Raw genomic sequence first — 27,805 nt, forward strand, 5'->3', positions numbered from 1 at the left:
TGATGGTGTGCCAGCTGTGTGACAGGAGTTCACAGGAGAGGCATGATGGTGTGCCAGCTGTGTCACAGGAGTTCACAGGAGAGGCATGATGGTGTGCCAGCTGTGTCACAGGAGTTCACAGGACAAGCATGATGGTGTGCCACCTGTGTGACAAAAGTTCATAGGACAAGCATGATGGTGTGTCAACTGTGTGACAGAAGCTCACAGGACAAGCATGATGGTGTGCCAGCTGTGCTTTGGAGGACAGACTGTGGACTTACTCTCGAGCCCCACTGGAGGGATGGCTCTGCCATTGTTTCTACACCATGATTTCCCACCTTCTGGGATCAGGAGGAGACCCAGATGACCCTGGGCTCACCCACACTGCAGTCCAAATAATTCTATGAGCTGTTATATTTAACTGCTTATGTGAAATAATCTGTGATCAATAAAAAACAAGTGATATTTTGATATTTGAGACATTCAGATCTTTAATTGATGTCCTCTGTGTTACTGAAAAATAATTTACTGGAATAAAAAAAAAACCTTCAATGCCAATATCTTTTTTAGGCTTTGTTTTTTAGTTATTTGTAGTTGGAGCCAGGAGATACGTGCACTTGAGTGTGGGGTCCTGCAGAGGCCAGTGCTGTCAAATCCCTGTACCGGAAGTTACAGGTGGTTGTGAGCCCAACACGAGTGCTGAAAACCAAAGAAGAGCAGGATACACCTTTGCCTGCCAGTCCATCTGTCTATTCCTTCTAACACTGTCTTTTAGGAATTTTTTTTTTGCTTATTTGTTTATTCAGTTTACATCCCAATATCAGCCTCTCGTTCCAGTCAGCCCTACACATAGCTTATTCCCCAATCCCCTCCTCCGCTTCTCCTCTGAGAAGGAGACCCTTCCCCATCTCTGCACATCAAGTCACTGCAGAACGAGGTGCATCCTGTTCTTTTCAGTGGGTCTAAGGTCAGTTCCAGGAGAGCCAATACCCTCTTCAGGCTCCATGGGCACTTAGATTCACATGTTCAAGCCCACACATAGAAGTATACATAAGGCCAAAATAAAATCACAACAGTCTCCATTTGTTATAAAGAGAAACTGCTTTTTATTTATTTTATTTTTGAGGTTATAATGCATCATGTCTCCCTCTCTGTTCCTCCCTCCAAATCCTTTCTTGCTCTTTTTCAAAGTCATTGACTCTTATATATGTATGTATTTAAATGCACGCGCGCGCGCGCACACACACACACACACACACACACACACACACAAGCACGCATGCACGCACACATTTCTAAGTATAGTCTGCTCAGCCTCTATGTTACCTGTATATATGTTTTCAGGACTGACCGTTTAGTATGGGATAACCAATGGGTATGCTTTTCTCTGGGACGACTATGTCTTCTACTCTCAGAATTCATGAGTTGCTTGCCATGTAAGGTTGAGCCTCATGGGCTTTCCCTGTCCACTAAGGCAGGTCTGTTGTTGTCCTTGTTCAGCTCATGTTTAAGCAGTCACACTGGTGAGACTTTATACAAGGAGCCTCTCACAGTCTCAAGGCAAACTACATGATCCTCTGGCTTCTATAATCTGTCTGTCCCTCTTCTCCAATGCTCCCTAAGGCTTATATGAAGGAGTTTTATAATTAAAAAAATTATGAATTATCCACTGGAACTGAGCACCACGACTGCCTCTCTTGGCAGCTTTCACAGTATTTTCTGAGATCGTGGAAGCTAAATCCCAAGAAAAAGATTCTCGGGTTAGATCTACCTTGAATTATCCAAGTCCTTTGTCCTAAGTATATGGGGTCTCAAGAATATGGGCTTACCTTCAACCTAAGAGATGCAACCGAGAGCTACATCAACAGTCTCTAGTGTACTCCCTTGACCAAATATGAAAGGAGGTATCTCACATATGGTACTGGGGATTTGTTAGTCTATGCTTCTTATGAGGAGCATTGTCAGCCCAAGTAGCATAAATTCCATATATAGTATATGTTATTAAATATGTATATACTTTTGTATTTTATATAATTTCAGTAAATATAAAATAACATGATTCCTTGAGACATTATCAAATAACCTCAGTGTTCTTGTTCCTCCACAACTAAACACCATGCAGAAATCAATAGCTAGGAGAGTGCTTAGCCTCAGTGGATGTATCTACATCACAGCTCCTGGATTCATGGCTCAGGGAACATCATAGACTCACGAGCTGAAACACTGCAAACGTTAGAATACCAGACAATTTATTGTAACAGCCTCTTCTAGAAACAGCAGTATAAACAATCGAGAAGATCGGCAATAACAGCATGCTAATGTGGAAGAGAGAAAATCTCATGGGGTTCCACCCCTAGACAAAGACCTATAGGCAACTTGACTTGTGCAAGTGGAAGAATTATCCTCTCCTAGGGATCAGCCCCTTATTGGTCATCTGATACAAACTGGTCAGGCCAGAAACTAATATAGACCCAAACAACAAATACCCTGGCAGCAGACTGTATTTTTCTTTGTGCACACACACACACACACACACACACACACACACATCTTTCATCAGTAGAAGGAATGAATGAATATTAATGCTTAGAATGAATATTAATCTAGAGTAAACTGTGTAATAGTTTTATATTTTCAACTTTTTTATATTTTTAACACATACTTTATGAGTTAATTTTTCTTATACATGATTCACTTGCCTGATAAAGACAAAAGTGCTAATGTACTAAACTCATAGTATATTATTGTGTCTTTTTCATTTCTAGAATAAGAACAAAAGAGAATCATGGTATACATAAATGCAGTATAGACACTGCTCACAGATTTGATTATTAATACCTATAGAGAAATTCCTCAGCATATAGTCTTGCCCTGTCCAAGATCTCTGTTAGAAATCATAAAGTGAGATATACACTATTCTTCTGTTCAGAATTTATATTCCTAATACTGTATTTAAAGGAGCATCTTAGGGTGGTCAGTCCCAGACGATGTGTCCTGAACCAGTGTTAGGAGTCCCTGCACACAGCGGTCATTACATACTCAGGGCTCCACCTACTCACATGGCTTCCCGTGCCAGAGCCCAGTGATTGTCCCACAAGTGCTTGTCCTCCTCAGCTGCTAAATTCAAGCCCAGAGGATTTGAAACCAGAAGAAAACTGCCTTTCCTAAGTGGATGAATTTTCTTCCTTGCTTTTTGTGTGAATGCAACATCCATGCAGCTAACAGAAATAATTCCTGCATGTGTTCTTAACACATGAACTCTCCAAAGTCGGGGAGGACCCGTTATGCAAGAAAGCATGATTATTTGGATTTTAACAAAGGGTAATGGGAGTCATTTGAGGGTTTTCACAAAAGGGTTTCAAATTTCAGCTGTATAGTTAAGCACAGATAAAAGTAAGAAGACAATGAAAACATACTTTATTCAAGACTAAAACTACATACACAGAGAGAAATTGGCTGATTTGAAGCTTTTAATATGAGATACTAATTCTTTGAGGGAAAAATGTTGAATTTTAATTAAATAGCCTTAAGGTGAGCTATATAGTCTCATAGAACTGAAAAGGACTAATAATTTAGTTACCTCTCTTGTACTGAGAGAGATTTTTTTAAAGAAAGCTAATACTTAAAAAAATACATAGCTAAAAAAGAAAAGTTGGTTTAAATAATTACATACGGAAGAAATTTCCTAGTTGAAAACATAATACATAAGACAAGACATAAGACTCCATGTGGCATTCTTTTTCATTTATATTCCTTTCAGTAATGAAATAGAATCTGTCCCCTACATCGATTTCATTAGAATTTTTGAAGCACCTGTCATCTACCATCATCAGTTTATACATATTTCAGGTTTCCTGGTGAACACATGCAGTAATGCAGGTCCATATGTCCACATGTCTGGGAGCAGAGATTCCAAATGATGCTTGGATTACCTGCCTGGACTTCTCCCATCTATTGTGTGGAGTATGACACCTTCTGTCAATCTAATTGCTTCTGTAAGAGCGCTTGTGCTATGCTCACAGTGTAACAATCGCTACTATGTGAATACACCCCCAGAAGCCTCTGCAGTCAATTGATCTAGCCCAAAGGTGTCACTCTTCTGTGGCATGCTGGCTTCAGCATACAGTCTCACTGAAGATTTGCAGGGTTCTTTAGGGGTAAAGTCTCCTTAAGTATGTTGCAAGAGAAGTTAGTGGTTTGAGTAGATACTATGCCTTCTCTTTGCACACAGGAAAAGACTGCTTCAAAATATTCTCATTTGAGGAACACCATATATACAACCCATGTATAGAATGGCTGTCTGGGTACCTACATTACCTGACCAGAGATACCAGAGAGAAAAATATCAGAGACATTTTCAAGGCCAACAGCAAAGAGTATGATTTTGCAAGAAAAGTCCTAAAGGAATATGCTTCGAATCCACTTAGTAAGTCCCTTAGTTCATATTGACTATTCATTACTGTGAATAGACAGACTTGGCTGGAGCTAACAGTAGTTCCTTTGTCATCATTAAACAGCTGTAGATTTTAATATAATAAAGATAAAACTGTTCTTCTGGTTCTGCATTCACACTGTGGCATTCGAGACGGTGCCACCACTTCCATTTTCCAAGCTTTATAATTCCACCATAATCATTTGTTCTTGGCAGAAATATGTTATGCAAGCACTCAGCTGAGGATAATATTTTTGAACAATTTTTCCAGTGTTCTGGTTATGTGATTATGGGAATTTAGAACTTAGTATTAATTCACTCTCAGATTTTGTGTTTCTGGGTCTCAAAAAAAGCTCTTTTTTTTTAAATAACATAATTTAGCTTAAATCATTGCTTCCATACCAGTCATGTTTGTTACAAGATACTGTCACCCAACACACGAAGAACGTATTGGGAGAGAAGCAGCCTCTGCCTTTCCCTGCTTGTTGCGGTGCCATGGCAGCAGCTTTGTTTGCGTTCAATAATTCACATCCTGCTTCAGGTATACAGACACTAGTGATTCTTTTGGTTTCTTTCTCTATGAACTAAGTGTTTTGTTGGTCAGCATAACTTTCCTCTCTTGACTAATATTTGATGTCAAGGGATGAGAGCGTAGCTTGGTTAGTAGAGGGCTTGCCTCCCGAGTGCAAAGCCCTGGGTTTAATCCGTAGCATAGTACCAAGCAGAAGTAATAATGCATGCCTGAAACCCTAGCATTAGGAAAGGAGAGAGAGCAGGATAAGGAATTCAGGATCATTAACTACTATAGCAAGATCAATGACAGCCTTAACTACATGAAACCCTGTCTCAAAAAGAAACATTTCTAGGAAGTATAGTTATTCGTATTTTCATCCTTAGAATTTTTCCAAACTTAATTCCTTAACATTTCAATTTAATTTATACTAGTGTTGAGTGGACTGTTGCAGGTGAACATCACTGCAGTATTCTCATGAAGCTTTTGAGTGGGTAGTGTGGCTTATAAAACTTCAAACACTCCTTATTTTTCAGCGAAGTGTTCCTTGACATCTGTATTCCTTATTTTTTAAAAAATCAAAAGATTTCAACAGAGAAACAATAGCCATAGCTTGTCCCCAATTAGTGACCAGAGCTCAGCTACAATGCTTGGCAGCACTGGTTTGAGATTTGTCAAAAGGTTTCCTAAACTCGTAGTGAAACGCTTGTGAGAGAGAATGAGTTAACATTTGTAGAGGTATTCAGTGAAATATAAGCAGTGCTTGAATTTTTATAAGCCGCAGTATCTACCCACCCAAAAGCTTTGTGAGAATATTTAGCACACATGTATGTGCCAGATGGATTGTAATGACAGTTGATAGGCCTCTTCTAACCCTTGCGTTCTGTTGTCAGAAATCTGCATATCAAAACAACGATACTTTTTACAATAAGATTTGTTGAGTAAAATACACATTGAAAAAAACCTACTATTAAGACTCTAAATTAACATCATTTGAGGTTTTTAAGTTAAAGGTTTTCATAAGACTATCTTCATGTGCCTTATAGAAATATAAATAAGTTACTTTTGAAGACTACTAAATACTTTCTTGATCTTACCTTCTTTTCTCTATGAACATGAATTTTTTGAAATTGTGTATGTGAGGTACTATATGTGCTCTATATGGTGTGTGTGTGTGATGTTGGTGTGTGTGCATGCATGCATGCGTGTCTGTGTGTGTGTGTATGTGTGTGTGTGTGTGTGTGTGTGTGTGTCTTTGAGCATGTAGAGGCCACAGGTTGATGTAGTTTACTCCCTTCCTATGAGTTTTGAAACAGGGGCTCTCACTGAAGTTGAGATGAACTTGTTCAGATAGACGAGCTAGCCAGTTAACTCCAGGGATCCACAAGTCTCCATCATTCGCTACCCCAAGGCTAGGAGTTGAAGGCACACACACTGAGCCCAGCTTTTTACATTAGTCTGGAATAGAAGAACTAAGTCTTCATGCCTATGTGACAGTGAGACATTTCACCAGCCCTATGAGTGAATTCTTAATTTCACATATCAGATATAGATATAGATTAGATATAGACATGTTTTATGTAATGCCAAACACTCAGTTCCCTTAAAGCTCAAGAATCTATAGAGGCCAAAGCAAAAATATAAGATATACCCCAAGTAGAATACTCTTGTGGCTGAGATAATACTAACAAAAGAGTTTAAAATGTAAGAAGTTAGTAACTAGAACTAGCAACCTAGTTTTTTGTGACGTCCATTCTGGTGTTATTGTGTGAAATCTCAGTGAGTACTTGTTCTAGACCAAAATACATGGTTAGAAATTCATAAGAGGGGGACAGGTGGCCCCACCAATTAAAAATTCCTCAAGATTATAAATGTATATTTCATCATCTTGTCAAAATATTCATTTTAATATTCAAACATCATACCACATAATAAGCTGTAACCATATGTTTGTTATGTTATACCACTATAACATTAATAAATATTTACAGAGATGTACTACATCCTAGATGTTGAGATATGATAGCTCTCACTTTGGGTTTAAGTACAAGCCTTCAGTGCCTCAGAAAGTAATTTTAAGTACCATTATATTTGTTGCACACTGATAAAAAAAATCAGTGGATTTGAATTTTTAAGTTGGACACTCCCTTGTAAAATGATATCATTTTATTGTCCCCAAATGCATAAATCAAGGATGCAGTGTTATCTCAGCTTTCAGACCCTTGTCTGGGTGTTTCAGCTTTTGGTTTATTTGTATCTGAGTTCTCTATCCAACATGGATCAGCTCTGAGGACTTTCCATTAGTGAGAGACAGATAGATGTACATCTCTTTGTAACCAACCCTGTTAGTACCACGAAAAATAAGAAATAGTATGTGAGTCTCTTAATTATTAACATGTCAAGTGATATGGTTAATCACAGGTTTTGTGAGCTCCAAAATTACATTATTTCTGTCCATTGGACTGTACATAGTTAAGTTGAAAAACATGTTTTTTAGAAAAGAATAAAATTCGGGACTCCTGACTCATACTTTTCCAAACTGTTACACTGTTTTATTGGTATTTATCCCTTAGTGACAGCTGAAACTAGAGCAGACCTACATCAGGAGACAGGAGGCTGGCGAGAAGCCACTGACTTCACTTTCATGTGTCAGGAGAGTCTCAGGCTGATTCGTACTCCGCTGAAAGCAGGAGGAGTTTGTGCTGTTTGATAATTCCTGACTTGGTTGTCTATATGCAGTGCTGTCGTCCTTACCCAGCTCAGGATAATGAAGCCCTAAGCTCAGCCATCCCAGAGCTGCCTTCTGCTCTTGTTTAGGAAGATAATTTCTCAATATTAGAAATTTCTATACAGAATCTTAGTGATATACAGAATTCTAACAAGCAAAAATAATTCTCCCAAATGAGCTTCTTCCTCACAAGTGCTTGGTGATTACCTGGCTTCTTTAGTGCCCTTTTGCTGTCAAGTACCAGGGACTAGACAAGACAGAAACTCCAACCACTATGTTAAATCCAGAGATAACGTTTGCAACATTTCTGCTTTTTTTTTGTCATAGATTCTGAAATAATTTTGCAACATCCTGACGGCTTGTATTTCTGTGGGAAAAAAGTACTGCATCACATTACACTTTGCATCTTGTAATTGCTTTTCATTATTTATTTCTATCTGAGTTCTGTATCAAGATATTTTATCTTTCTTTGTTCATTGACTGAATTTAGCTGCAAGCAAAATAGTTCCTTGTTTCTTTTGTTAAACTAGTGATGAGCATTGTGTTGGAATGACTCGTTCTCTCCTTGTGATTTCTTTCCCCAAATGCACTCTAGCATATATAATAATCTGAAATGCTGGACAGCTTGAATTTCTGTAACATCGCTAAATGTCTCTTTAGCCTTTGTCTAGGTTTGAACTTTGCACATTATTTATTTCAGACATTGAGAAAGAAGGGCCTTAATGGCTGTGACAGCCCCGATCCCGATGCTGACGATTCAGTAGGTCACAGCCCTGAGTCTGAGGACAAGTACAGGAAAATTAACGAAGATATTGATCTAATGATCAGCAGACAAAGATTGTGTGTAAGTACTCGAAACACCCTTCATTTTTTTTACTCTTGATATCTCTCTGAACCTGGCAGGCATTGAACAAGAAAGAGAACAAAGGCTCTGAAAGCCCCGATCCTGACTCCTCTTATGCACTCACCCCACGCACTGAAGAAAAATACAAAAAAATTAATGAAGAATTTGATAATATGATCAAGAGTCATAAAATTCCTGTAAGTACCAAAGGTAGATGGCTGGTCTGCTGATAACTGCTGCAGTAACATCCCTTAACCCTCCCGATGGTGGCTTGCTTTAAGAAGCATTGCAAAGTCAGACAGATGAAGTAGCCATCTCATCCCACAGTCAGTGCATTCAGAAAGCAACCCCTGTGGGATACTGAAATTGCATCAACTCAAAGAGTTGCCATGGAGAAGTTCATTCAGAGTAGAAGAGTTCACAGGAGGAAGAGAAAGATCCATGTGCCATGCCCTGAATTTACACAACCTTAGCAAAATGAAGTTCTTATGCAGATCATCACAGCACACTAAAACAACACTAGAATCACCTTCTGCATACATTTTGTATGCAGAGACCAGATACATGAGTGGAAGTGTTGTTCCATCGTGTGCACTGACACGCATCACCTAAGTAAAGGCTAGTTTCTGAATGACACGTTAGCCCCTCCCCACACACTCGACTACAGCACTGAAGGCTACAGCTAATGCACTGCAGGGAACAGACTGCATGAAACCTAACGGTAAGACTTCAACGTTTGTGTGATTAAAGCCCTTATGAGAGTATTATGTGCTTTGCCTACATCAACAGTTTTCATGCTTTAACATGTGGCTCAATTTTGTCTTAACCAATTAAGAAATTTTCTAACAATCAATCATATGCTTTGCCAGATAGTTACAAAAAATAACTGTGCATGGATTATTATTTTTTTTGGTACAGATGTATAGGGAAACGATGCCCAACATATCGTTACATTCAGTCAGCAATCAAACAAACAGTGTTAATTCTATAGCATAAAAGATTACACTCAAGGCTCATATGCTATGAATAATGTTAGTACCTGAATCCTAATTTGTACACAAACTTCTCAGTACATAATTAATTCCTTTTCAGAAAAAGTACATTTCTGGTAAGTTAGCAAAACAGCCCAATCCTGAATACGACAAGCAGATCTGCCATGAAAATGGACTTTGTTGATTATACATGTAGATGTTTAAGGCCAAAAGCCATAACCGTATCCACATGGCGCTCACAAAGTAAGTTAAACATTGCCACAGTCAGCACACACTCAGCCTTCGCTGGTTGAAATAAACTCTCTAAAATATACTTGTAAAGTATTGTGCTGATTAGAAGCTCTGTCCTTATGAGTGCTTAGTTTTTCTTTTGTCAAATGAAATACTGTCAGCGGGACAACTTTTTTCAAAGTTTCATGCTTTAAATACTTTTTCGAGATTATCATACAATTACATCATTTTCCCCTTCCTTTTCCTTCCTCAAAACCCTCACATGTACCCCTCCCAGTCTTAAAGGTCATTACCCTTCAGTGCTCCATACAACATGTTCACAGTGTTTTGCTCATCAAAGACCCCTGAATATGCTTACTAACTGTATACAAAATTCTTAAATGATGAAATATCCATCAGAATTTATTTTACCCAGAAAAGAGAAACAAACTGTTTCTTTGGTTTGACTTCTAGTTCTTATAGCCTGAGTTTTCTTGCTATATATAGAAAGAGACTGTTGGAAAGCTGTGTGTGCAGAGGTTTAAAGGTAGGACTATAAGGTAATGCCTTCAGTGTCCACTGACCAAAGGAATCCTCAGCACAGATAGGAAAATGGCAAACACCTACCGTATTGCTGATAACCGTCAGCATAAGTGAGCCTAAATATGGAGAAAAGTTAAACCCCAAAGTGTCAGAATTGATGCGTCATGGATCCATTCATCTGTTTCCCTATCTTTTAAGGGGAAAGAAGATGTGCTACTCATTTATATTCCCTGAGATATTCTACTCTGTCATGTAAAAAGTCCAAAATCAAGATACATGATTTGTTTAACGGTGCAAGGATGTGTGGCCCGAGGTGAAGCGCACATGAGAGTCTACAGGCAGGGCATGCAAGAAGAGCCACATGACCTCTCGCTGTGCCAGGGAGTCTTCAAGTCTTCCTGAGTGTCTCAGTGTCCACAGTGAAAAGCCCAGTTTTTGCACATTGCTCTCTCTTGCTAGAAGTTCATGCTGTTGAACGTTTCCACAGCTGCTGAAACATTTACAGCAACGCAAGGACACTCTGCCCTTTGTGTGCAGAGAGTGCCTCCAACTCTTTCAAAACATTGTAAGACTGTTTTTCTCTTTCAAAGAAGCAGTGTGAAGTGTTTTCCTTTTAAAATAGAAATTTTAATACTGAAGTCACCTGTTAGAGTAATATAATTTATGCCCGTATTCCTCAATTACATGAAGTAATTCATGGGTGATTTGAAATCTTGTCGACCAGTGTTTCCTCCTGCTGGCTCTGCTACAGTTCATGCTGGGCATCATGGCGAGCTAAAACAGCCCCATTGGAGGAGTCAGGGATTAGCAAAAAGACCCGAGTGGATGAGAAGTAGAAGCAAAACTGCTTGAGAGAATGAAGAGAGAGGAAATGGTCAGAAATGTCTGTGTTTTCCTCAGAAGGGTGGACTGTGAAGACAGTGGCATTGTTGTACCTGGAATAGAATATTCATTCAGCAGTGGAATGAATTTGAAAAATCACTTGATTTATACGCAAAGAAAGAATGCTTGAAAAGAAGGAAAAGATTGACCGATAGGTCTGGTGGAGGACCAGATAGTGAAGCTCAAGAAAGAGGAGGTGGGGGCAGACTATCAGAGATGATGAAGTAGCAGACGGGACAAGCACCCAGGAGGTCAAAGGTGGGAAGTGAGTAGTGTAAATTAGGTCAGGATGGCCATGCTATCACTTGAACATAATCGTGTAGGTATCGAATACAGGGAAAGGGAGAGCAGGTGCTCAGAAGAGCTCAGACAGGGATGAAAGTCTGGACACTGAGGATGTGAAGGGATGGACAGATGGTATGTGTGCTACAGCCACTAAGAAGCCACAAACAGACTGAGATAATGGCAATTGGTGGTCACATGTCATTTGACCTGTATAATATTTTTTCCTCTACTAGGAGCTCTTCAGCTTGGTAATAATAGTTCAATTAGTGGTGAAATAATGAAACAGAGGATTCAGTTCAGTTGTTCACATGAACAAAAGAAGTGCTAATAACTAAAATTAATATTTTATCAAAAATATACTATTTGATATTTATTGGGCTTTTCTTCATGGAAAGTTTGGAGAAATCAAGGGCTCACATGTCCTCCCAACTCAGATTTCATACCTAAAGAACCAGAATCACTGTTCAGAGACAGCAGCTACAAGCTTCTCAGCCATCATTCCTGTGTCACTTACACAAGGGCCACCTGCATCCTCTCCCAGGGATGAATGAGCTTGGGATTGTATCTTGCCAAGTGAGGCAAAGTCAACATTCTATTCAATTGAGGAGAGACAGTACTGTAGGCTCTAGCAAGTCTTAGGGACCCAGTCAGAGTGGAGGATGCCTGAGGAGGAACAATGAGTGCAAATTAAAACTTCTACAACCAAAAGGTCGCTTTAAAGTATGGGCTTTTAAATAAATATGGAAGAAAGGAGTTTAAAGTTGACTTTTCCCCGTGACCTGAGATGTAGTAGTTAACTGTTAGTCATGTGGTCCACAGATAGTTTACTAGTACCTAATATGCATAAATTATATGATCACTGACTACAAGATTTCATTTGCTCCAAAATGATAATCTGTACTGCACAGTGAACTAGGAGCAAAACCAGATTCAGTCACTAGTTTGATGATGTTCTGCCATTTTTCAATCTTATTTTTAAAAGGGAAAAATTATACACAATGAAGGGGTACTGACAGTGTTAAATTTTATCAAGTAAGTAAATTACATCCACAGTGCCTGTTCAATACAAAATATGTAGGAAATGGTAATCTTACACTTTTATATTAATGAGGTATACCCCAAACACTCTCCTTTAAAGAAAAATATTCAAATAATATAATAAGGAGAATACATTTTGAATTGTTTGTAGCAACAGAGCTTGAGTACTTTGAGGAAGTACTATTACCAACCAACATCAAAACTGTTCTTGATTCTAATAAAAGAGAAACAGATCTAAAGATGGGTTTAAGAAGTGAGCAAGATGTTAGATCAAATAGAATAGTCCAGGTGGATGGCCTCCAGACAGCCAGACTTTGAGCAGAGGTTTGGGTGTAGTGCTGGGGTTAATCATGGTATTTGGTCAAGAGTGAGAAAAGTGGGCAAGGTGTACGTAGTGAAGGTTGGTAAAGGCCCAAACACGGAGGATCTCTAGGCCATTGGAGGAAGTGGGATTTTTTCGTTAGGTAAAATGGGTACACTTGTGGAGACTTGAGAGAGGGGTACTGTCATCTAATGTATACTTTTAAAAGATCAAGATCCTGAGTGTTGTCTGTTGAAAGTAAAAAGCAGAAAGGCAAAGCCCAGAGTGGGTTGATCTCTCAGGAAGCCACTACAGGAATCACCATGCTGTTGCTGGGAATGAAGGTGTTCACACGCCCACCCAGAATTTCAAAATGCCCCCATTCAGAATCTGCAGAGCTAATATTATGGTCTAAGGTCATAGCCAGAAACAGGTGCCAAACTTAAAATATAGCTGAAGAGAGCTCGTTAAAAGGACTACAAATGTAGACAGAGTTAAAGGCAACCTGAGGGAGTAGTAAAGCATGTTGGGACTTGGAGCCTCGAAGTTGCTATTACCTGCAGGCCTAAGGATATAAGAGGAACAAGAAATCACTAGAGGAGGGAAAGCCCTGTTTCAGCAAGAGAAAGCCACTCAAAGGACGTCATTTTGTAGGAGAACGCAGCCCTTGCAAGAATCCAGTAAGAAGGATGCTGCAGCAAAACGGGGCCTTGGCCTCTCTGCTCCCCTCGAGCTGCTGCTGCTGCCTGCATCAGCAGCCGGAAGGCCTGGTTGGGATATCTGGAGCTCAGGGCAGGGAGAAAAGAATTGATGGTGGAGGCTGCTGATGCTGGAGGCCGCTGAGCACAGCTGAGCACTGTCACTGTACTGTTTTCATAGGTGATTTCTATTCTCACGTGGCATGTCAGTGAGTCACGCTAGAGTAGCTTGCAGCATACATTAATATTTTTTCTTGTTTAACAGGGCTTTGGAGATGTGGGCATATATCCACACTTTGATATATTACCATGCATTTATATTCCCTGGTTATAGGGTTTATCCAAAAATCATTTTCTGTTATTTTGTACACAATCCACAAATGACCTAAAGGACAGACATATTATCATATCACGTGAACATTTTTATTTCCCTTAAAAACAATGAAAAGTCAAAGTCATTTGAAAGAAAATTGTAAACCATTTGTTTTTACCAGTATTGGAATTTCCATAACATGGAAGAAAATAAAAACATGAGATGAAGACTATGAGGGCATAAACATAAACAGAGAACATATTACAGTTAACAGGAAAATAAACACAGAGTTACTGCAGACACATGTATGATTCAGGCCAGCCAATTGACCAGTCACAGAGAGCTGCAGTAAACTCTAAAGAAAACAACTAGTAATAATGAAAGCAATAAGAACAAACCACATGTGAGCTGTGAATAAACACATATTTAAACTTAGACAACTTCTTACTGAAAACCTCGGAGGGCTTATGTGAATCTTTTGTTGTATACACACACAAGCACAGTTTTTCATTATAAAGTCTGTATGCCATGATACCATGAGTCCTCTGGCATGTCTCTGAACACTATTTTCACTTGTAATACTGACAAAAGGGGAAAGACAAGAGTGTTTACAACTATGATGAGTTACTGAAAGCAGAAACAGAAATACAGCTTTGCTTAAGTTGCCAAAATAATAGCAAAAATCAATAATTGGAACCTGGATCACTCTAATTAGATATCCGCACAGCTTCAGCTCACTAAATATTTGCCAACTCTCTCATTTGAGATATAGATCTTGCCATGTGGCAGGGGTAGTACCTATACAGCAAAATGTGAAGCAATCGCATACTTTCTGAGATATCACTTTAAATCACTTTAAACTGTGAGCTACTAAATGATACATATTCCGCTGAAACCTGTACCTTAAAATGGCTATTATCTCCTGACTCGCTATTAAAAGACAGATTTTGAAAAATAATAATTAAACTATATGTGCTATTCACAGGCCTGAAGATGGTTTTATATTATTAAACTTCTGCATAAATATGCTTCAATAAGCAATTAAATCAAAGGATCAGCTTTGCATTTTAATCCCCTTTTCTCTGTGAAGTCATCACAGTCACGTACCTTTGATCTTACCATCATATCTGGCAACTGATTCAGCTATCACAAATGAATAATTATTACTTCATAGAATGGAATTCAAAGACAATGAAGTCTAATGAAAAAGGGCTTTGTTTCACAGAAAAGTGAAGCGTTTCCTAACAGTTGCAAAGAATGAATTCTAAGCACAGGGAAGAAATCAATTTATGATCACACATTTTGAGACCCCTTTCCTGGGAGTAATCTATACACTGCACGATTTGGAATTCGGAAGTTTCCTTGGTAAACTTAATGCTGCCTGTGCTTGAATCCTTCTGTCTCACTTACATGGCTTTCCCTGTGTTTCTGTTCCATAGGCTGTTCCACCTCCCAACTTTGAGATGCCAGTTACCATCCCAGTGTCCAGCCATAACAGTTTGGTATACAGCAACCCTGTCAGCTCACTGGGAAACCCCAATCTTCTGCCACTGGCCCACCCTTCTCTGCAGAGGAATAGTATGTCTCCTGGTGTAACACATAGACCTCCGAGTGCAGGTAACACAGGTAGGTCCTTAAAAGGACATAATGTTCACAAGGCGCTTGGGAGGAACCGCATCTAGCAAAAGCTTCCTTACTTAGGAAATGCACTTTGGTTCCTGTTTGTATTCTTTTATTACTCAACACCCACCCCTTCCTAAATCCTCTTTACGACACAGCCTGAATTCTTCGGATCATCTTTCAATGTATTTCATAACCCACACTTTGTCTTCTCTGGATGTCAATTTTCTCCTCCAGTTGCTGTTTAAGCACATACTTTCTCCAACAGCGTGTCAAATATCTACACACACTCTTCTTGTACTCTCCTCTGCATAAAGAATTTTTCTCTCTTCTTCGTACTAAACTGTCACTGTGAGACTGTCCTCTGTGCTCTCTAGCAGCACTGGTACCCTGTCTGTAATTGTTTAGGCATTTATTTATTTATGTATTTATTTATTTCTTGACAACTTTTCCCAAAAAGGATATATAGTAGAAAAGACTTGTGCTACTGGCACATGAGCATGATTTATAAGTTGTATGAAATAAAAACATAGGTAAATCAGAAGTTCAGCTAATGGCACATCACACTCAAGTCTACTTGCCACAGATTTGTCTCAACATTATAAACACACTTGCTGCTGTCCAATTCACAATGACCTAGAGACAAGAAATTATTGCTCAGAAAAAAAAATTCTTAATATGTGAATCCAGTTAAATATGTTATGATGTACTGTATTGAATACATGTCTCTTCTCCACTGGGCTTGGAGAATCTTGAAAGGAAGAATGCCCATTTGATTTGCCAAGCTCACAGTGGGAGCTAGTTCAGTGTGTACTGAATATAACTAAGCCATTCCTTCATAGTTCCAGAAGCAGCATCAAAAATAATTGTATTTCTAAATCTCATACAGCAGTCTATTGTGTATTTACATTCTGGTTTTAAGAAAGTACTCCACAGGGTGCTTTCAATAGCTTAGGCACATTTAACTGTACTAAGAGAGGCTTATCGACAGAAGGACATTTTCCTCTAGAAGGTTTTATAAATCTTAAACCAGGGAAATATATACAATGGACTTCACTGTGCCATTCTCTCCTTTATAATATGATTGAATTTTATATACATTTTAATAGTCATATAGATTCCTTTCAGTTCATATTTAGATTTTTTTAATATCCTATTTGATAACTTGTGTTCATTCATTTTTTAATTTGGTATTTTGTCTTCAAAACTGTATTTACTGGGAAATAGGAAAGATTTCTTTAAAATATAATAAACATCTTTCCTGATTTCAATAGCTGGAAACAGTAGCAATGAACTATTGCTTACAAACAACTAAGAAATCACAATCAGATGATGTTCTCAACTATTTTTCCTGGATCTTGTTCTCTATAATTTTTTAAATAATTTTCTTCAGTCTTACTGAAAGTTCACAATTCTTATAAAGAAACATAGTCATTACTGTGTTTATCCACTTGTTAATCTATTTGTCACTGTGGTATGTGAGTCCTTGTGTGATAATGAGAAGTCAGTTCTTTTCCTTCATGGAGGACCAGGATGGAACTCAGTCCATCAGGCGTGGTGGTAACTACCATGGCTTGCTGAGCCATCTTGCCAGTGGAAGTTTTTGTGTTGTTCTTAAATTAGCAATTCATTAGTATATCGTAAACCTGTGGCAATGAAAACTTGCTCATGGTGTCATTAAGTGAAATTCAGCTAGATATATTAGTCAATTGTGAGAAAATAAAAATTCTAGTCGATTAGTATTGCACACAAAAAAAGTAATATTACAAAATATATTTAGAAAAAGTTAGACATCAGATATGTGGTTATCAAGGCATATAATAGAAATGAAGTAGTATTTTTTATTTTCTGTGAAGTATCTCTTTAGGAGGAAACCAGACGTGGAAATTATAAAAATGCAGAGACTATTATAAGACAGTATTTTTCTAGTGTAATCTTTCCTGGGAGGGGTGGGGGAAAAAAACTCTGCAAAATGTCAGTAGTGAATGAATTTTTAACATTTGAACACAGCATGTCACAATAAAACAAATGTCAACACTGTGACTAAGGTAGCAAGTTTTACCTTTGTGTCTCAGAAAAGGACAAATGCTGAGTGCCTAAGGTTCTGTGTTCTGTTCAGTTGGCCCCTAGTCTTTCTCCTTTTGATCTTCCTCTCTTCTCCATAGGTGGTCTGATGGGTGGAGACCTCACATCCGGTGCAGGCACCAGTGCAGGTAAGCGCAGACCTTGATACTACAGCTGTGTTATGGGCCAGTCTGTTGGGTTACTTCCATTCTACAGTTCTTTCTAAAGGGGGAATGGTTAAACAGTAACTTAACAAAAGAACTAGTTACTAACTAGAGTCTTCCTTAATAAAACTTCAACGGAACCAAAGCTGGCATCAACTGGAACTGTTGTGTCCAATTTGTTAATGAAGAGAATTTACTTGTGTTACTTATGCAGTAAAAGAATATTTTAAAGAAGTCTAAAAATAAAATAACTTGAGCTGTTCTGAAGAGAAGTGTAGGTTCTGATCAGATCACCTCAATCCCTCATACCACTCAGACAATAGTATCTTATGGAGGACCTAATTCTCACATTCTCTGTTAATCAGTCCCTAATTGAATCAAGTATGTCCACACAGTGAACTGATGTGATATTTCTAAAGAAGAGTATATGAAGAAAAAACAGAAGGAAGATTGCAATCATTCAACTATACTGGTAATAAGATCACATTTGGCATTAACCTGAGGCCTCAATATATCAATATACTACCCTACCACAAAAATGCTCAAATATGTTTTAGTTCTTAGGAATATCTTCAACAGTGACCAGTTGTCTTATCTTCATGTGTTTTCAAATGAACAAAGAAATTTATAATATTAGAATTATTGAGATGTCAATTTCCCTTTCAGTGCAAATACATAGTGTAGCACAGGACTTTTAAGTGCCAACTCTAGTTTACTAGGAGGCATAGAAGTAACCATGGTAATTCTACAGCTGGAACATGCTATAAATTTAAAATAGGAGGAGGCTGGCATGAATGACACAAGGTTATGTTTGAAGTGTCAAAAAAATCAAGTTTATTGAAATATGCATGGACAGCCTAATTAAAACATTTTGCTCGGGTCAGATATAATAGCCTGCTAATTATAAGAAAGAAGATAAGGAAAATTGGCATACAAAAACATTTTTATACATACACCTGCTGGAGGTGGTATCTCTTCTGGGTATTAGTTTTTTACAGCTACAGTGAGTGATGCAGAAAAGTACCAGAACTACACAGAAGGTAAATAGAAAAGATGAATAGCAGTAGCTCCTAATTTTAGACAGTTTATAAAAAATTAAGTACAGCCAAACTAGTAAATAGATTCAATAGCGTTTTTCTACACAATGAATTTCTCATATTCAATTTTTTGTCCTCAGAAAATATTTTGCAAGTAATAAGTTCAAAACTCAAGAACCAGAACAAGTCCAGTCAGGTGTTTCCTGGATTGGAGTCCTAGCCACACAGGGGTTTCGATCAGTGGTGGGATTAGTTGAGTAATCACCTGTCACTTTCTGGTTGGGTAAGACCAAAACATAACCCAAGCAGAGGAGTCTCCATGTCGTGACTTTGTCTGGCATTTCAGTAAACTAGCTTGATTACTATTAAAGGAACAGCCAGTAATGGAAGTAAAGGTTAATAAAAATGTTTTCAATTTTTTGTTTTATCAACGTGGGTAAAAAAAAAAAACCTTGGGTTACTAAATTTGGATGCAAATGGTCTTTTGTTACTATTAAATAGCAACAATACTTTAGACTCTGATGTTGAAAATAAAAGGTGTTGATTCAGTTTTGCTTTATTATTAACTGCCTGACAGCTTAGTAAATGTAATTATTCTCTAAGAACAAATCAGATATCCAGTCTTCTAAATATAAAAAATTCCATATACAGAGTTTAGGGTCATTAAAAAGATCTCGGGAGTTAAGCAAATTTATCTTACTACCTCAGAACCTATGCCATAGGCATAAGATTCCTTATATTTAAAAATACCTGGCTCCTGGAGAGGGGATACTTTTGACATCAACCCCTATGCAGTCAGGCTTGTCCCTCAGGGAACCCAGATAGATATTTTTATCTTTTATTTATATTCCCTTGCAGTGCTTAGCCTCGCAGCCTAAGCAAGAATTCAGATCGCCTGTCAGAGGGGTTTCTCGGTGGTCCCTCTCTGATTGGTCTAGGGGCAGAAGTCCCCCCTTTTAGGTTGGGTGGAGATGGGTTTTGGAAACACCCTGTATAAAGTAACAACCTCATCTTGAGTCTCGTGGTCTTCCATAGCTAACTTATGATAATGTATCTGAGTAGGTTTTGCTACCAAATTATTCATCTGTTGTATCACAGAGTTAGTCTGCCTATTTGAGAACCAGGGACCAGCAGAAAAAAGCAAAAAGAATCCAAATAATGGTCCCAAGATAGGAGGAAATAGGGTTGACAACCTTGGAGAGGCTGCAAATCAATTCTTGTACCAGCATTCATCTGTCTCTTTCTCTCTCTGATTTTTCTTAGGCTTCACTACCTATTTCATGCTCTCTTTAGCCCTCCTTGTCTTGTCTATGTAAAGGCAACCTTCTTCTTTGAGGGATGTACACAGTCAAGAGCTGTATACAGTCTTTTCTATTGTACTAGAGTAAATCAAGTCCAATAAGGATCTTTGCAATTTTAGGAGGTCTAAAAATATCTATCTGGGTTCCCTGAGGGACAAGCCTGACTGCATAGGGGTTGATGTCAAAAGTATCCCCTCTCCAGGAAAAAGACATTGGGACAGGTATGGCACTCATGCCTCACTGGACAACTACAGGGGGACTGGAGCCATTACAAGGTCCCCTTCAAATACTGGAGGTCAGGCCTCTATCCCCGTCTTCGCAAGTTTAGAATTGCCACAGCCCTTCTATACTTAGAGAAGGGAGGAGATGTCAGGGGCAGCCCTGCTTACACACTGTAGGCCTAAATTCAGCCATAGGCCTAAAATCAGCAATAGGCCTGTCATACATGTATACAAACACCAAGTCTTGGGTCTCAGTGGAAAAACATTAAAACAGTTGGCTATAAGCTAATGTCAACAGGCAGCTTTTGTGAAAATTTATAAGCCTGAGTAGTCATAGACCTTGTAAATAGGTAGCCTTGGCAGACAATACCAACTTAGATAAGGACAAGCGAGTCATAGGCAGAGTCACAGTGACTTGTCCCCTGAACCTTCACCCAGCTGATACCCGGTTCTGAAGATATCTGTATTCCCCCTGAACACCCACACTCCAGTGTCATTCCCTTCCCCACATCCTGCCTTTCTGTGTTTATACCCCTGTGTGAATTAATTATGATTTGAGAAAAAATTTTTAAAAAAAGAAAAAAAGAAAAGAAAAAATAAATAAATAAATAAAAATACCTGGCTCAGGCTGGGGTATGGCTCAGTGGGCAAGTTGCTTGCTAAGCATGCCTGAGCGTCTAAGCGTTGAGGCATCTGTAATTATATCCGTTTCCTGTAGAGAAATGGGAGGCAGAAACAGGACAATGTGCAGAAGCTCATGGTCCAGCTAGTTGGACATACACAGCAGTGAGCAACAGATGAGGCCCCTGTTTCAGGCAGAGACCGATGCTCAAAGTTGTTGCCCTGACATTGACTGTGGCACTGACCCCCGTGACCACACCTATACGAAACATACATGCATATATTACATACACACAGATACAGAAATAGAAGGAATCAAAAGAAAAATCTGTGACTGTACACTATTACTAAATATAATTTCCTGATATGTCATAGTCATACATGTATAATTTTCATAGATTCTACATCATTGTATAAAAACTACTTAACAATTTCTTTTAGGCAGAGCAAGCAGCCCTTTTTGACCGAGGTTCTAAGGAACACCTGGTACAGATGCCGTTTAGTCTTGAGCATAGCCATGTCCTGCTTGCAAGCTCACTCATCTCCGCCTTCTTTTTGATTCCAGCTAGTATCATATGTCAAGGCTGAATATATCTGTGCTGATGTCAGAGAATCACATAGCACTAAGGGGAAGCAAGGCCAGCCAGAAAGTCTGCATTCTCAGTGAAGAAAACTAAAGCAAAATTACCAAAAGTTACCTTCCAAATGTTTAACATTGTCACTTATACTCAAGGTCTCAGACTTAGAAACTGTAAAGCCAAATGACAAGACTGCAAGCAAATTATATACTTCTTATTGTTTGTTTTACAAAATCAAGTTTTAAAAAAGATACAGTTTCTCAAGGGGAAGAAGTAACCTTTATTGTGTGCCTTAAGAATTCTAACCAAGTAGACAAGCATTCTCTTTCTCAGCTCAGCTTGGTCACATGTAGACATTTTCTGAGCCAATATGCCATTATCCTGCGATCCACCCAGTCCCGCTAACTCTTGTTTCCGGGATCCTCCCTAGGACAACCCTCTCTCTCCATTCCCATCCTAGTGTCCTGGTTCAGACTCAGCTCTGCTCCCGGGCTGTTTCCAGAGTCTCCACATCCCCTTCTAGACTCCCTGCATCTGATCAGACTTTCTCAATGCCTCAGAATAATTATATGTCATCATATATGTCATCAGGATTAACCATGAGCTGCTTATCTCTCTCTGACCCCTCCTACTTTCCCAGCTTGCATCCTTTTCTGTCACTGCCATCCAAAGCATCTTTTTCTCTAACTTTACAATAACAAGCATTTGAATAATTCATAATGGGAATTTTTTTTACAAAATAAAAAAATGTAACTCAGTCAATCTCATAGCTGTCTTTTAAAGTAGATGCTCCCGTTGTACCCTCTCTACAGATGGGTAAGCCAAGGCATAAGGGAGGTAGTTAAAGGTCTGAGGTAGAACCCAAGAAGATCGTCCTCAGAAACTATTTTTTTAATTGCCTCACTATGCTGTCACTTCCTGGGCAGTGTTTCTCCCAACACCATACATTCCTAACTCGTCCTCTGTTTCTTGCTTTGAGCTCCTGAGCACTGTTGGCCATTGCTCAGAATCCAGTTCAGCCATTTAGAGCCCTGCACCTCCTCTCTGTGCACTGTGTGCCACACCTGCACGGACGTTAAAGGCCTCTCTGCACTGTGATTGCTAACTCTGCACATATCTCTCCCCGACACAGCTGTCTGGGGCAGAGCAGGCTTAGCTTGTGTCTCTGCTCAATACATAAAGGTTAGTGCACAGAAGATGCTCAGTAAATGTTTGTTCACTGAATAAAGCACCAATCTCTGAGCTACAAAGCTATAGTAATAATACTGGAAGTGAGACTATTTCAAAGAAACTGTAACTTTAAACACAAAAACCTTTGATCTGTTCTTTACAAAGAAAGTGTATTGATTTAATATAAAGCGAATGTTGATAAAATGGCTGAGCCCCATAGTCTGATAGACCAAGGTTTTACTTCATTCTCTGACACTTTTGTTGGGGGAGAATGAAATAGCTAGTATATAACAGAGAGTGAAAATGTGGATTGGTATCTCATACCATCACAGATCACTGCTTAAAACAATGAACCCCTTATCATCACTTATATTGAAATAATTACCAAGAGGAAGGCAAGCTGTACTGTAGCAGTAATGAAATGGGCTTGTGCTCTTCGTGCAAGGGATATATACAGCAAGTCATTACAATACATTAGTAACAGTGACACTTCTAGCTTTCAGTTGACAGCTACTCATCCACGACTTATCCCTTTCCTTTCAACAACCAAATCGAGACGTCACTGCTTTTAAAATTACATTTTGTCATGTCTCTGTACATTAAAGCTCTTAACATGTTAATCTAAGTGGTTATTGATGATTGTAAGATCAAGTTCCATTGAGGTTTTATTGTAATCATCACATTTAATGGAAATAACCATTAGCACAGCAGTACCTTGTGCTGGATCATGCTCTATCACATGAACATGAATATCTTCTAGTTTTGCTTTATTAATATGCTTACTTTTTAGAGAGCAGAAGGCTCACATACTTACTGATTCATGATTAAGATTTAATCTGGCTAAGGAGGAGCTTCAGAAATCATTTTGAAAAATTAAAAAAAAATATGATAATCCACATAGCTACTTGACAATAAGACAAAGAAAATTTATGTATATTGGTTAATAATTTTAATTGGCATTCATTGTAAATTACATATCATTTTTTCTAAAAAGCAACCAACAGCTGTTTTCTTATTTGGTTGTCAATTGTTTACTATTTTATGCATTTGGTTGTCAAGCACTGCCACTTTCTGGAATGCTTAATTTACATTAGCTAAATAGGTGGAGATCTGTGGATTGCAATGTATCGCCATGGCTACATAGAGAGACAAGTAACAGGATCTGCTTTCCAGACTGTAAACAGGCCTAGGGAGACCTTCACTCATAACACATTAAGCTGAGTACTCAGAGTGAAGCTAAAACACAATTATTGACACAATAATTACAATAACTACACAATCGTTGTTATAATCCATTTACAGACAGTGTTCTGTATAGGCATAATCACAAAAGTTTCTACTTCTTAAAATTCATGTAGCAGAGAGGCAGGCAGGTCTCTGAGTTTGAGACCAACCTGGTCTATACAGGGAGTGAGCTCCAGGACAGCCAGGCCTGCACAGAGAAACTCTCTCTTGAAAAACAGTTTTTCACTTAGCAGTGAAAAGAATAAAATTAATACACTACAGTATAGAACTGACTTAGATGAATCGTGAACCTGGAGTGCTTTAAAAGTTCTGAGGTGCCTTTTGTCTCCCCGAACGCGTTACTACATTCTTACGCAATGAACTTTAAAAACTGATGAAGGGATTAAAATTTCAACTTGTGAAGATGGGTTAATAAGTTGACATTTTGCTTTAAAAACAACAACAAAATTCAAATTTCAGAGTTTCCAGAAAAGAAATACACCAATTGATCGCTCTCAAATAAGAAAACTAATCTTAGTATGAGAATATAATTTGTATTTCAATTCATTTTGGAGGTTGAGGTACATTACCAGCCATACTTTTGTCTTAAAAATATTATTAGGTAGCATATGAGGGAATTTGTCCTGAGGCTAATTGTTATGTTCTGCTATAAAAGTATTATCTGTTAGCTTGTATTGTCTGTAAGAGAAAGAAAAAGAAACTCTAAATTCACTTTCAGTTTTACCTTGGAAGTTTCCAAAACATAAATAAAGATCCTACAGCCTTGCCTTATTATTATCTAAGAAACTAAATACCAATGATATTTTTAACCTAAACCAAGGTTAGCAAGATTCATTAGGAAGGCAGAAGGCTTGCTCTTCTAACTGGGTAAGCTAGAACACATGGTACACAATCACTGCCAGGAAAATCAATGTCCACTGTCCATGTGCAATACCTGACAGGTTATAGATAAAACAGATACTTGCCACCCTTCTCCAGGGGTTGACACTAGTCTGGGGAAGGCAGGTCCAAAGAGATACTTAAGAGAAAATGCCACAAGCTAGCTCAGCACGTAAGGCCCACCTTAAACTCCTGGGCTCTGCTTTAACTCCTACGGAGTTTGACTTGCATAGAAAGAAAAGGAAAATCTCTCAGGTCATAGCTTCCTATAACAGAGGGTCTCAGCCTTCCTAATGCTGTGACTCTCATGTTGTGGGGACCCTCAACCATAAAGTTATTTTTGTTGCTCCTTCATAATGGTAATGCTATGTATGGATCATACTGCTATAAATTATAATGCTAGTATCTGTCTTTTCTGATGGTCTTCGGCGAACCTGTGAAAGGGTTGTTAGATACCTACCCAAGAGTCATAACCCACAGACTGAGAACCATTGCTCTACCTTCTTTAAGCAGATGGTGGGGCACTTCTTTAATGAGTAGTTCTGCCTTCCAAAACTATGTTTGCTTGTGACAGTGTTATCCTGTTGTCCAGGCTAGTGAGAGCTCACGTCCTGAAGTGATTCCCATCACTGGTCTTTCTGATTACCTGTGGCTATTGAAGTGTATGTACCACTATGCTCACCTTTCAGAGTATTTTTTAGTCACCTGAATATCATTGATGTTTAGTAAAGGAATGTGAAAATTTACATCTTCATTCATATCTTATAAACTTGATATGAGAGTGAGACTGCTAATAAAACATTCATATTTTTTATTTTAAGGTTAAACAGTTAATATTCCCCTCTAAATATTAGTTTTATTTAAAATCTGAATCTCCCTTTCTCATGAATGTGTGTTTAGTTACCTGGTCCACAACCCTATCTTCCTGGTTCTCTTTGCCCTATTATGATATTACCGTAAGATAGATAGATAGATAGATAGATAGATAGATAGATAGATTTGCTTTCCATAGCTTATATTTAATTTTTATATAGATTTCTTTACAGTTATCCACTTACTTGTACATTAGGGGGAATGCTATGGCACTTGCCTGGTTTACAGAGGACAACTCAAAAGAGTTGAATCTCTCCTTCCATAATGTGGGTCCTAGAGGCTGAACTTAGATTAGCAAGCTTAGTAGTAGGTACTTTAATCCACTGAACCATCTTACCATCCCATTACCCTGAGATTTTATTTGTGGATAACACAGTAAGATATATAGATAGAAATAGAGATAGAGATACATAGATAGAGATATATATGACCATGAAAAAATTATTTTATGCATAAGTAGATAGCAGCCGCTGAAGGAGGGCATGGTTCAAAAGTACCTCTCTTGAATCAATGCCTTACCTCCTATGGGCTTCTTCATCTAAGGCTATGAGACTGCCAAGAGCATAGTTTTCTATATTTGGAAAATTTATTTTGCCAAAAACTTAAATTTTGTAGTTAGACTTCAATTGAATTTCAATTCAATGAGTATGCCATCATGGCACCTCCTGTTTGGGAGACACTAGTTGTTTTAAAGAAATAGAACTGGAGATGCTGAAATCTAGAGCAACAGTTTTAGTTTTCCTCAAAGTGTCCTGAGTGCTAAGGATGCACAAGATCTACGTATGATGAAACCGTTTCAATTGTCTTGAATTGTATTGAAGTGTTCAACTGTCTTCCTAAGCACTATGTCATTCCTTCATAGTTTCCCATCCACACTATGCCAAAGAACGGATTCTGCTTTTTTTTTTTTTAACTAGACTGGACTAACACAGATGTTACAGCAGCAGGAGCAAGTCTGTCTTTGGGTAATTTACATATTCAGACAAGATTGTACTCATTTGCATAACAAACATGAAAAAACAATTTTTAGTTAACTCTAATATTAAGTCTAATGAAAACAATAAGGTCATGAGGCAGAGTTTTGCCTTGGAAATTACTTGCTTTGGGAAAATATGCATACATTGGCATACGTTGAAAGTAATAAAATAACCCAAGGATATACCTGGTATTCAAGCTTCTTTAAAGTTGACATTCTTGTCTTTAAGAAGTGTAAAATTTTATTGTGTAAGATTGATGCAGGAAATGATCGCATGAGATAGTCAGCACAAAGCATCAGCGCAGTTCCTGCCCTAGAGTAAGTTCTTGTTAATAAATGTTGACTTTTCTTAGTGTCACAATTATCCATATCCTTGGTTTTCTAACCAAGAAAAAGTGTGGCTTCACTAAATGTGCAGTACACGGTATGAGAGCAGGAGCAGTTGTTGCACAACACCCGGTCTAGGCTGCATCCTTGAGAGTGTGGGTGCAGCGAGCACATTACTAACTCTGAGGCAGCATGTGAGCACAGCAAGCACAGTGCCACGCATTTCTCTTTGAACATTATGAACTTCGGATGTGTTCAAAGCAGTTGTGTAAATGTTAAAACCACAAGTCATTATTCCTTCTCTTCTGTCACGTTCTCCCTAATTTATACTGTCTCAATATTTTTGTTTAGAAAAAAATGACTGAAAGAATGAACGATTGTGTCAATAATGAAGACACCCCCTCATTTTTTATCAAAGAGACAGCCCCAAAAAATCTCAAGAAGTGAACAGTTAAATGAGTCATAAATCTATCATTCATGGTTAAACGGAATTTTTTTTAAGATAGTGAAGTTTGATGGCATTTTTGTGGTGCCATTAAAAACTATCCTTTAAGTAAGTCAGTACCCAAACATGAGGATAATCTGAGAGCCCGAGTGCATGGGAAGTCGGATTGTCCTCCTCTTCCTACCTTATGAATGAGGGATTTTTCAGAGATGGGGAAAATATGCAGAGCATGCTAAATTTCAAACATCTGGCCTTTGTAGTGAAGCAGTGGAGGCCTGCGTTTGGACATGTATCAAAGCTCTCACATTTGCTGCCCAGGGATTGTGGATTCCTCCTTAGTTTTCTCAGTCATTAAAAGTTGGGTGACAAAGCAAGGCCCGCATGATAATTAGGACAAAAGAAAGCACAGGCATGCCTTGACATGGACTCCCCTTTCTTGGGGAACCCACTCTGTATAAGTGGGAGCCCTTTGCTTCTACTTCAGCATCTTGAGTGAACAGCACATGCTCTGTGAAAGCTAATCCCTCC

The 27,805-nt window shown here is 38.4% G+C and overlaps 1 protein-coding gene across 9 annotated transcripts in view; it reads left to right on the forward strand.

Annotated features, from left to right (window-relative positions):
- Mef2c (myocyte enhancer factor 2C) overlaps positions 1–27,805 on the forward strand; it is a 143,147-nt gene that overhangs the window by 92,044 nt on the left and 23,298 nt on the right. For 5 of the 9 annotated variants that reach the window (XM_028760069.1, XM_028760075.1, XM_028760070.1 and 2 more), the window contains exons 4-6: positions 8,351–8,494; positions 15,196–15,382; positions 17,542–17,589. In XM_028760069.1, coding sequence (XP_028615902.1) covers positions 8,351–8,494; positions 15,196–15,382; positions 17,542–17,589 — 379 coding nt within the window. Of the gene's footprint in view, positions 1–8,350; positions 8,495–8,553; positions 8,692–15,195; positions 15,383–17,541; positions 17,590–27,805 lie in introns of all 9 variants that reach the window. The other 4 variants (XM_028760073.1, XM_028760076.1, XM_028760077.1 and 1 more) reach the window with 3 other exon arrangements.

This window comes from Grammomys surdaster, unplaced genomic scaffold (assembly GCF_004785775.1).
Source record: "Grammomys surdaster isolate TR1022 unplaced genomic scaffold, NIH_TR_1.0 126391, whole genome shotgun sequence".
Classification (NCBI taxonomy): domain Eukaryota; kingdom Metazoa; phylum Chordata; class Mammalia; order Rodentia; family Muridae; genus Grammomys; species Grammomys surdaster.